Here is a 12,146-nt window from a genome sequence, read left to right on the forward strand (position 1 = left end):
AGTAAAAAAACAGATGTTTTCGCGTGTCTTTGTGGTCACATTAGGATGGTGGTTAAAATGGTTGAATAAAGCATTCAGTGAACAGCAGTATGTAGTTCTCCATACCTCCCCATTTGTCTGAGTGAATGGCCAGACTTTTGACTGTTCAGTCCAAAATACACTTGAGTTAAAATGACTTCAGCTTCAGTTCTGTCTTGCTGCAGTATTGTAAACACTGTATAAGCACAGGCTGAGAATGCTTTGAGAGAAAATGCAAAGTGGATGTAAAAATGAGCAGCCATGACTGTCAGAAAACCCAAAAGTCATGTATGTAACATTCATGTGAGTAACACTGTAACCAGACAAACCCAAAAGTCATGTATGTAACATTCATGTGAGTAACACTGTAACCAGACAAACCCAAAAGTCATGTATGTAACATTCATGTGAGTAACACTGTAACCAGACAAACCCAAAAGTCACGTATGTAACATTCGTGTGAGTAACACTGTAACCAGACAAAATGAGAGTACTTAAAACTCAACTCCCTGAAACCAAATTTACTGACTCTACCAAGCACTGAGTTAGAGAACCTGCTGACAATGAGGAGACAATCAAATAAAAAAATTTAAGATTAAAGAGCAAAAAACAGCTAAAGCTAATTTTACACTGTGAAATATGAGTAATGCTGGCATAGGCTGCAGTCAAACCTGTAAACATCTGTCATATCAGCCAGTCAACCTTGCACTGGTAGTGGGTCAATTACAGGGGGTTACACCAGATAACCAATGACAAACAACTTGATTTCCGTGGTGTCAATGAAATACAAAAAGAGAACTTATTGCTTTACTGTAATTATGAGAGAGGAAAAGACATGCCAAAATAAACCACTGAACAAAACCATTTGATTTTTTGGAATGAAGCAGTACATTCCAATGTTCAAATGATACTTATCATGAATGCAGACCTCTCCACAAAAACATTCTGATCTGCTCATTTGGGTTGAAGTAAAAGATATTCATCGTTTCTCTTCGTTAATTCTTTCATTTAATTTTTTCAGCTATTTTTCAAACTTGACTTCAACATGAGACAGACCTGTTATTAAAATTCATCTTTCATCCTTTTACAGAGACTTAGCTTTTCCTATGCAAACACTACTGTTAGTCATTACAGTGTGTTTTTATTGAAATCCACTGGCTTAAGATATTATATTTAGCATAATGCTTCACAAAACACATTTATCAAATATATGATTTCAGCTCATTTAAAATTTTGTTTTATTACCATTTTGGAACTTTGTATCCCCTGACCTAGTGGATCCCTTGTTGTCTGTTCCTCCTCGTCTCAGCTCAGAGCGGTGTTGAGAAGGCTCGGTGAGCTCAGACTTCAGTAACACTACTAATCCAGATAAGTGTTTAAAGCTCCTCTCTGACTTAATGTCTCTCTATCATAGCCTTATTAGACAGGCTAACAGCTTTATATTCATGACATAACGCCATAAATGAGTGTTAAACCAGGACCATGGCTGTGTACTTTACAAACCATGACTTTCTGTTATTCACACCAAGAAAAGTATCATTAGAGGGTTAGCATTCTGGCTACTTTTGATGTCTGGAACTTTCAGAGATTAGATCTGAAAATGCAAAAACAAAAACCAGACCTATGCTTTAGGTAATTTGATTTTAAAACTGCTTTAACTCAACTGTTTGCCTACATTTCCCAGGTTTCCACTGCAATATAAGATCTGATGATGGGGACAAAAAGAAACAAAATTCCCATTTTTGATTTTCGTTCCCAGTCACTACTTCTTTTCACTTATTAGCATGGAAGCATCTCCGTGGTAACATGGCATTCGTGGAGACCCATGTTATTTGCCGGGATTTATCTGTAAGTTCACAGAGTCACTGACCCTCCCAGAGCACGGCCTACTGTGTTCTCAGGCATGCCCAAGCCAGCCGGCGGTGAGACTCAGATTTGAACTGAATGGGCAATGCCCTGTTTTCACTAAGGGGAAGAGAATCATTTCCCCATTCACTGTCATTAAGGTCAGAGAGAGAGAGAAACATGACTGGAGAGGTGTTACATTTTTCTTCCATCAAAAACATTTTGATTTGATACCTTGTTTAGAACAAACTCAATTGGTCAATGGCTCAGTCAAATATGTGTTTCAATTAATAGTGTTTAGCTTTTAACCACTCTCCCAAGACTGCCATTCCTCTTCACAGATTCCATCAGCAGCAGGCCGGAGATCTCAGCCACACAGCTGTACTTGCTTCATGGATGGTTTCTGTTCTGGGAAGGAAGTCTCTCAAGACCAAAGTCGTGTTTTTTGTGTGCATGTTCTGGGCTGCACCACTGACATCGGCACCATCTTCCTCTCCCATGGTAATGAGGCGATAATTCATGTTAACCCTGTCAATGAGCCCCCATGACCCAGACAGGAATCTCAAACACACACACACACACACGCAATCAAGAACTCCAAAACAAAACAAAGTCAAACTGAGCGTGATAATGGATGACAGAACAGTCATTTGACAGAAGACAGAGGGAGGCGTCCGGACAAACGAGTTGGGTTTTCACCACGAGACCTGGAAAGGGTAGCGAACAAAAGGCCTCAGAGTTTGTTTTCCCTTCTCACCGAACCGCCAGACCTCCCAGGCACTATAACCCAGCTCCATGCGATAATTAATTTTTTTTAGACTAAATCTCATTTAACATAGTTAGATGTCTTTAAAATCCAGATGTCCTAAACACTGTTATTCAGCAGGCTTAAGCCCATAAAGTGCCCACCCTGGCTGCCTCCGGAACAGAGCATTAACTACTGGTTTTGACTTTAACTTCTGGCTAAAGACCATATTTTATCCATATTTTTTTTCAGTAGCTGAGGAAGACTGATTAGAAATTTTAAACTGTTTTTCAAATGAAGAGAAATGTTTCAGTGTAATGAGTGGAAGATGTATTCAGCCCAATTATACTGCAGCAACTTAATGTCCTTTCATTTCCACAGTACATTCACACCTCCAACCCTCTGTCATTTGGCAAACAAACACAAACTGCAGCAGAAACCACAGCTCTCAATATTTTGTCAGGCCAAACATTTGTTACGCTCAAAACAAACAATGCCTCCACGACTGGAAATGATCCCTGTCTACTCAGAGATTACGGAGATAAATCACCACTTCATGTTCAGCCCCTGCTCAAACACCACAGTGTGCAGTGTTGTCTAATGATGTGAACAAGGTAGCTATCGCATTCCTTCCGTTTACACCAGAACAGACATCAACACGTCCACAAAAAACACTCAGCAGACAGCATAATGGACCATGCTCTCCTCTTTGAAGATCGTTAAAACATGTATTCCCCAACCTCGGCAGGTGGGAACCTGCACAGAGGCCACTCCTCTGTAATGTTCCTAATCCTGTTGTAACTGAAACCTTTAGTCTATGTCTGTGAGCCCACCGCCAGCCCACCCCTGACCCCTCAGTCAATGCCAGTGCTCCACAAGCTGTTCCACAGTTTTCCAATCAACCCTGAAAATAAAACATAAGAACAACAGAGCAGAAGAGGAAGGCAACATAAAAGGGGCAATGCTTTGGAGAGAAGGAGTCTGTGACAAATCTGTGTTTTGTATTTCAGTCGCTGTAAAATCAAAAGGACGTTTGAAGTGTGTGCTGTGCACACTGCTTATGACACTCATGCAGCAACAACTAATCACATTATTTTATGCTTTTTGCATTTTTCACTGCTGTCAGCTCATGTTTAACTTTTTAAGCCATTTACAAAAAAATTAAAACAAAATGTTTGTCTCAGAGAAACACGATCAACCATTCATTCCACAGTGCTCTTTCAACAAACTGCTATCAACACCGACGATATACCAACAATGTGTTTACATCTTCCACCATTCTAATAATTATCACCTAAACCAGAGGGAGAGAGTTTGAGGAATTTCATTAGCATGATTTCAAAGTGTCTGTTACATGTTTTCGGGTACGCGATCACAAAGCCGCTCTCACGTGTCTCACGGCACGGAGAGAATTTTGCCCGGCATGAGTGGAGACTGTTTACCCTGAACAGTCTCAGTGCTGGCAGGGGGGCAGGGTGTACGGACAGGGGGGCAGGGTATACGGAAAGCCATTTTGTGGATGGACAACACATTGTTTTCACAGGAACCCATGCACATTCCTCCACTGATGGATGCGCAAACAATCAGTCACTCCAGAGTCAAGAGCCCTCGAGTCTATAAGCCACGAGAATAAGCCATGAATTTCTATATACCAAATGAATTACTGAAAGTAAAAACAAAGTTGTACAAATCTGTGTCTCTTTCACAAACGTTTGCTCTATTTTTTTTTTTTCGTTTTTTTGTTTTTTGGGTTTTTTTTTGTGTCCAAACCAAGAAAATTCCACAAGCGTTGCATATACTTGTGGAGAATCTGCCAAACAAAATAAACATTTTTTCACTATCAAATTAAAATGAAGCAAAAATAGAGGTCTTGTGAACTGTGTAAAGCACAGAGAAAAAAAAAACATAATTAAAAAGAAAGCTTCTTATAAATGTGGAGCAATCAATGTTTGGCTCAGAAGTGTGTGATTAAATTGACTTTGTTCTCGCACACACACACACACACACACACACACACACACACACACACACAGGGAAAGAATAAGAAAGAAGTGGTTGTCATTACACAGAGATACCAAGATCAAGGCTTCTGATTGAGTGTAGGGAAGCCATTTTATGACTAGACTTGTAATTACAACCAAACATGCTAATCAGAGTCAGAGTCATGCAGAAAATGAATGAAGTCTTGGCATTTTCTTGAGAGATTACCGCAAATGTTGGCTACATCTCTGAACAAACTGTCATTTTGACGACATGCCTAACTCTGCATTGGATGTATTCAGGTGCAGGGATTACAGGAAATTGTGGAATCGGCAGTTTAGGGGGAAAAAAAGACGAACACCTGCTTCTGTCTGCCAGATCTCTAATTCCTCTGTTTACCAGTATGATTGAACTGGGGCAGTCTTGTTAATTGATATGACTTAACTGTTGGTCTTTGCTAAATTGTATGATTTAACTGGGTCGGCCTTTGTTAACTGGTATGATTCAGCTGCTTTGGTCTTTGTTAACTGATATAATTGAACTGGTTTGGTCTTTGTTAGTTCATATTATTTAACTGGTTTGGTCTTTGCTAATTGGTATAATTTAATTGTTTTAGTCTTTGTTAACTGATGTGATTTAACTGTTTTTTTTTTTTTTATGAAATGATACAACTGAACTGGTTTGGTCTTTGTTAATTGATTTGATCTAACTGGTCTGGTTCTTGTTAAATTATATGATTTAACTGGTTTGGTCCTTGTTAAATTATATGATTTAACTGGTTTGGTCTTTGTTTTGATTTACCTGGATTGGTCCTTGTTTATTGATATGATTTAACTGTTTTGGTCTTTGTTTACAGATTTGATTTAACTGGTTTTGTCTTTGTAAGAACTGTGTGATTTGAAGCCCTTACATGTCACCAGTGTAGATTCTATTTTAATCGACACAGAATTGCCAGAAAACTTCTGCATTTACTGACTACAATCATCTGCAATACACACCTCTGCAATGCCACCACACTCTCACATAATTAGTACCAAAACAACAGAGAAGGATTTCAAACCTGTCCATGTCATACAGTGTAAGACCAGAGCGGATGTCCTTACAATAATCCTAAAAATAATCAATTCCTCCCTTAATACTGGCTATGTACCTAAATGTTTTAAACTAGCAGTCATCAAACCCCTAATTAAAAAACCTGACCTTGACCCCTGTTCATTGTCCAACTACAGGCCAATATCTAACCTCCCCTTTATCTCCAAGATCCTAGAAAGGGCTGTAGCACAGCAGTTATGCTCATACTTACATAAGAATAACATCCATGAACTGTATCAGTCAGGATTTAGGCCTCATCACAGCACAGAGACAGCACTGGTTAAAGTCGCAAATGACCTCTTACTGGCCTCTGATCAGGGTTGTGTCTCCTTGCTTGTGCTGCTTGACCTCAGTGCAGCCTTTGACACCATTGATCATACCATTCTCCTTGATAGACTAGAAAATGTTGTTGGAGTTAAGGGAACGGCCCTCTTATGGCTTAGTTCCTACCTGACTGATCGTTATCAGTTTGTTGATGTAAATGGTGAGTCCTCTGCACATACTGAGGTAAAGTTTGGAGTCCCACAAGGTTCTGTTTTAGGCCCACTGCTTTTCTCTTTATATATGCTACCTCTAGGTAATGTTATTCGTAAACACGGTATTAGCTTCCACTGCTATGCTGATGACACACAGCTGTATGTCTCAGCGAAGCCAGACGAGAGACACCAACTTAACAAAATTGAGGAATGTCTAAAGGATATTAGGCACTGGATGCTTACGAACTTTCTTTCACTCAACTCTGAAAAAACAGAAGTACTTTTACTAGGATCACATGTAGCTAGGAGTAAGCTTTCCGATCACATAGTTACTCTGAATGGCCTTTCTCTTTCATCAGGTGCGGCAGTAAAAGATCTTGGTGTAATTATTGACCCCAGTCTTTCATTTGAATCTCATGTAGATAATATTACCAGGATAGCCTTCTTTCATCTTAGAAATATTAACAAGATAAGAAATGCATTGTCATTTCAAGATGCTGAAAAATTGGTTCATGCTTTCATTACCTCTAGGTTAGACTACTGTAATGCCTTACTGTCTGGGTGTTCTAATAGATGTATAAATAAGCTACAGTTAGTTCAGAATGCAGCAGCCAGAGTTCTTACTAGAACCAAAAAATATGATCACATCACCCCTATCTTATCCACACTGCACTGGCTCCCAGTCAAATCTCGTATTGATTATAAAATCTTACTATTAACTTATAGAGCATTAAATGGTCTTGCGCCACAGTACCTGCGCGAACTCCTGGTCTCTTATGATCCACCACGCCAACTTAGATCAAAAGGTGCAGGCTATTTGTTGGTACCTCGAGTTATGATGGCTACAGCAGGGGGCAGAGCCTTCTCTTACAGAGCCCCACAGTTATGGAATAGCCTCTCAATTAATGTTCGAGACTCAGACACAGTCTCTATGTTTAAGTCAAGGCTGAAAACTTATCTGTTTAGCCAAGCCTTTTGCTAATAGCTCTTCACTAGGCAAAGGAGCAGATCTGGAGGGTTCTCGGGCATAGATTGTTTGGTGAACTGGGATGTTTGGAAGCTGTCGCCCCCCCCCACTCTAACATGTTCACTCAGGTTTGTTGACTGTGGAGTGGGTGGCCGCTTTGTGTCCCAGAGTGCCATCATGTCCATATTACCTTCTAGCTCTCCCTTTTAACTATGCTGTACTAGTTAGTCTTGCTGGAGTCCCTGCCTGCACTCGGCACACAATGTATATTTACCTTTACCATTATGTGGAAATGAACATCTGACAATGTGTCTCTCTCTCTCTCTTTCTCTCTCTCTCTCCCTCCCTCTCCCTCTCTCTCTCTCTCTGTCTCTCTCTCTCTCTCTTTCTCTCTCTGTCGAGCCACACATGCTACTCCTGAGACACCAGTGATCCTGACTCCTCCCGCCCTGTGGACTGATCCATCCTGGTGTTATCATCTTCCATCCCCCGTCAGCCTCCTGTCTACATCACCATCCCCTTTGTTCATGCCCCAATTTACTTTCAATTGTAACTGCCCACGTGGTCGGCACCTATTGCACGCCTGTCTGGCCAAGGAGGGGTCTCCTCTCTCTGTGGTCCTCCTCAAGATTTCTCCCATTTTCCCATTTCCCTCTTGGGTTTTTGGGGAGTTTTCTCTTGCCCGCCATGAGGATTAAGTCAGGGGGTGCCGTCATATTTTGATTTGACTGTTGTGGCCTGTAAAGCCCTTTGAGACTGTAAACAGTGATATTGGGCTCTAAATAAACTTGAAACTTGAAACTTGAAACTTACCTTCTGAGGAGTGTAGGAGCAGCAGGGTGGAGAGCAGCCAATAGAGATGCAGACACTTCCAGAGCCCAGCAGCCATTCTGCTCTCTCAGGACAGTCTCCAGTTGCTGCCCACAGATAGTCAACAGATGATAGTGAAAGATGAAACAGGCCAAGGTGATCAGCGTTCTGTCGTTCTCACAGGTCCCTCACCAATCATCTTCCATCTGAAACACAAAGACATTAGGAAGATTATCGGAAACAAATTAATTTTAAAACTGAATTTTCACTTAGTGCCATCCAAGAATCCTCAGTGCTATCTCATTCTGTAGCAGATTACTCAATGTTTTTCCGAAATAAAAAGAAAAAAAAACTTTGCTTTTCTCTTAAACAGATCATATTGATCATATTGAATGAGCTTTGGATTACAAAAAAATCTTTGTTTATGTACATTTCACTATTTGAACTGTAATTCTAATTGATCAGAATATGAGCCATATTTTGCCTACACCATAGAAAAGCAAACACACAAGTGATTGTTTTAGCCAAAACATTGCATTATCTAATGGAGGGTTCTCTTCTTCTGTTTTAAAGCTCCCTAGAGTAAGCACGCATTACACAAAGAAGACAGATCAATTCTTTGCCATAAGGGACTCTCTTACTCTACTGGTGGGTACTTCAAATTCACATATTCACATGGAAGTCTGTTTGGAGATTACTGTCAGCTGAACGTTTGCTGAGAGTCTGTTTGGCCTTTTGCTTCAGTATTCCCCCGGAGTCCCTCGAGCACACTGTCACTGCAGCAACAGGCTCAAGCCAGGACACCATTAAAATTACCTGTGTGTTTGGCTATTGTTTCTTTCCTTATCTCAGGCAGAGATACAAACAACCCAAACCGCTTTGTCTGCCTCTGACAAAGGTTTACTACAGGGGAGGGGAGGGGGGGGGGTGTTATGACATATGTAAAATACTGAAGATGGATGGTGTGCCACCGCCTGTCGCCCCACACATTCTTACCCACAGACACACACACACACAAAACCAAATTACTCTTTCATCTCTGAAACACCACTCCGCACACCCATGAATCCTGCATTATTCCCCCTGCACACTCTGTTTAGCACAGGTAGTTTGTAGGCTCTGAATCAGTTCAGTCACTTGCTTTGAATTGGCTGAATTTCACACTTTGATGTGTGGAGAACATAAGCCTTCCCACTGCTCCTCCTCAAACAGGCCTCCTCATCAACTATCCTGATTATTCTATAATGAACCTCCACACAAGCACTGCTGCACTTTCCTTAGATCCTCCTCGAAAAACCATCATGCACACAGAGATATTTTTGGCATTCAGAGGGAGGGAGGGAGGGAGAGAGAGAGAGAGAGAGAGAGAGAGAGAGAGAGATTTGGATCAAAACATTGAGAGCTTGTCTATTTGCATACAGAGCCAGAACTGAAATGAACTTTATAGATTCTGTCTTAAAGGGGCTGACAGGTCGGAGAGAGACAAAGGTGTGTTGAAAAGTGTCTAAACTAAAGGCGTTTTTGCACCGGAGGAACTTTTCCATAGTTCTTAGAACTGTTGGAGAAAGTACCCCCTTTTTCACGTGTTCGCACCGCAGGAACTTAGAACGATCATAGTTCTTAGAACACCATTTTGAGGGGCTTTTTTAGCTCCTACTTCAGGGTAGGTACTTTCGCAGCGCAATAGGAACCTTGTGACATAGGTGTACGGCCATTGGTCCAGACGTACGTATACGATGATTGAAACCGCCATTTTTAAAGATCCGTGCAAAATATAAAGTCTTAGAACGTCTTACATTTAGTTTTTGATATTCATGTCTAAAAATGTCGTAAAATGTCTGGAATTGTAGGAGGGGAGACATGGTTTTTATGTTTTATTTTACTGGTATTTTATATCCCCCGACAATGACCATTTCTGCAACGTCCAATGTATATTTGCACATTGAAGAGATAGCGTACACTCCGCTTTGGTAGGTGCTTGTGTGTCTGCTTGTGTGGCTGTGATCCACATTTGAACCTAAAATAAGAATGTGTTTATCCAGCTTACGATTTGAGGGCTGCTGTGGGGAAAAAGGGAAAAAAAAAACCCACGATGCTGCGATGCTGCTATATGTTATCTAATGTGCACTCAATATTTCTGTCATTCAAATTCAATAAAACTCATTAATTGTGTATACTGTAGTCTAGTTTGTTGATTTCTTTTGCCGCAGTAATGGTATTTTTTTTTCCTTTTGGAGGTATTTAAAAGGTCTTTAAAGTACTTAAAAATGTGCAGCTATCCCGGTTAGTCGTAAACAACAGCTCTTAGCTGCTATACCGTCGGCTGGCTTACGTCACTTCAGCGTTCATACCGGTGATGCGAATGCAAACAGAAAAAAAGCCCTAGAACGTATGTAGTTCTAGGGGAAGCTCCCCAGGGGGTAGTTCCTATCAAATGAGACCCTAGAACTGTTCGGTCCAAAAGCACCTTAAGACGCATGTTCATTAAGATACAGGGTCACAAAGGGACATTAGATTGGTTTAGGGTCACTTAACCATCACAGCACTGTTGGCCAGACTGCAGCCAAATGTGGCCAAATTAACATCAGTGAAAAAGAAAAACATTCACCTCTTTTAAAAGGGAAAAAATCAGAAGCATATGTCATTACAACCATTTACCGATGCATCTTGGCATGTTCTGTCACTTTAGTGGTACAAATCCAAAAAGAGGCTGGATATTTCACATGATTCTCAGTATTATTATTATTATTATTATTATTATTATTATCTCAGTAAACATTTCTGTCTGAGCGGAGAGCTGCTCATCAGAGACATGAGAGAGGTTTCCCCTGGTCCTGCACAGAGCTGGGCAGCGCGGCTGGACAGGGGGCTGATTACCAAAGCCTCAGACTGAATTCATCATGCCAGCGGTTTCCGTAATCACCAATGACGGACGTACTGTGGGAAATTCTCATGCCCTGCTGAGTTGGCAGAGCAACTTATCTCAGACTTCCCTTGGGGTGTCAGGGGTGTGTGTGTGTGTGTGTGTGTGTGAGGGCCTGTGCAACCCTCCTGGTGTGTAGGGCTGTACTCCTTGACAGAGCACTCACTCAACCCGCCCTGGTGAAGAACACGTTTCCTCTCTGCTTAGAAGCTTAAACATAGGAGCCTGGCCATTACCAAGCCCTTAAAGGCCGCTCTGTTTGGTACATTTTCCGACTAGATTTGGTGCGACTTGAAATAAAAGGATTAGTCAATTAGCATTAAGAAGCTTTCGTGCCATTCTTGAAGGACGCATCATAATTTCACATCAGAGTGAAGGGTGTGTGTGTGTGTGTGTTTGGGGCTTGGGGGATGGTAACACTTTTCAAGCATGCTGAGATTAACAAAGGAAACACAGTTAAGATTGACCTTATCAACAGACCTCCACTGTGTGCTGATTCCTGGAGCATAAATGTTTCCTTCTCTCTCTATACAAAGGGTCCTGATGCCGAGAGACCCTGTGCTCTCTGAGAATCCACTTTGCACTACACCAGACTGGGTCTCGCTCAAAAGTACTGCAGTTTCCAATCACTACAGTTACATCAGCATTCTTACAGTCAGTTAGACTCACAGGTCACATACACTCTAATGTTCACTGTAATCAGAGTTACACATTAGGCGTTCCTTTTTTCCTCCTCCCTTCTTTTTTTCCTCCTTACTGCTATTTGTATTTTCTTGTCACCCAAGAACCAGTCGTTTGTCAAAACCAGAGGAATAACGGCCAATATTCTCTAAATACATCTGTTTTTCTTTTCCTCCCCTATGAGAAGAAGCCAAAGTTGTCATCGAAGCCAGGGATGGAAAAAGTTACAGAGCCTGGGCTAGTTTCTCATTTTATCTCATTTTTTAGAAGATAAAAAATAAGCAAGCTTTTAAAGGGGAAGGCAAGCAATTAAAATATAATTAGGATAAATGGAAGGAAGAAAGACACTCGGCATGCCTTAGCATGAAATATATGTCTGTTTGTGACAGCGCAGTGAATGGACTGGAGTCTCTCACAAAGCTCCTCTTTTCCTCTCTCAGGCTGGGGAGGCAGCAAAAGAATAGCCCTGAAGACAGAGAGTCCTGGTCTTTAAGATGGGTGGAACAGAATGAATGGAAGAAAGAGAAGAGAGGAAAAGAAAGGGGGGGAAGCAGAAAAAAAGGATTGTTGAGGATCACGGCAGAAGATTGACAGCTTGTGAGTACAGCT

General features: G+C 41.2%; 1 protein-coding gene across 1 annotated transcript in view; it reads right to left on the reverse strand.

Moving 5' to 3' along the window:
• adgrl2b.1 (adhesion G protein-coupled receptor L2b, tandem duplicate 1) overlaps positions 1-9,686 on the reverse strand; it is a 76,060-nt gene extending 66,374 nt beyond the window's left edge. The window contains exons 1-3 of the mRNA XM_030774827.1: positions 9,625-9,686; positions 8,115-8,139; positions 7,937-8,040 (exon numbers count right to left, since the gene is read on the reverse strand). Coding sequence (XP_030630687.1) covers positions 7,937-8,040; positions 8,115-8,139; positions 9,625-9,686 — 191 coding nt within the window. The remainder of the gene's footprint in view (positions 1-7,936; positions 8,041-8,114; positions 8,140-9,624) is intronic.
• Positions 9,687-12,146: the final 2,460 nt, after the last annotated feature.

This window comes from Chanos chanos, chromosome 5 (genome assembly GCF_902362185.1).
Source record: "Chanos chanos chromosome 5, fChaCha1.1, whole genome shotgun sequence".
NCBI classification, from domain to species: domain Eukaryota; kingdom Metazoa; phylum Chordata; class Actinopteri; order Gonorynchiformes; family Chanidae; genus Chanos; species Chanos chanos.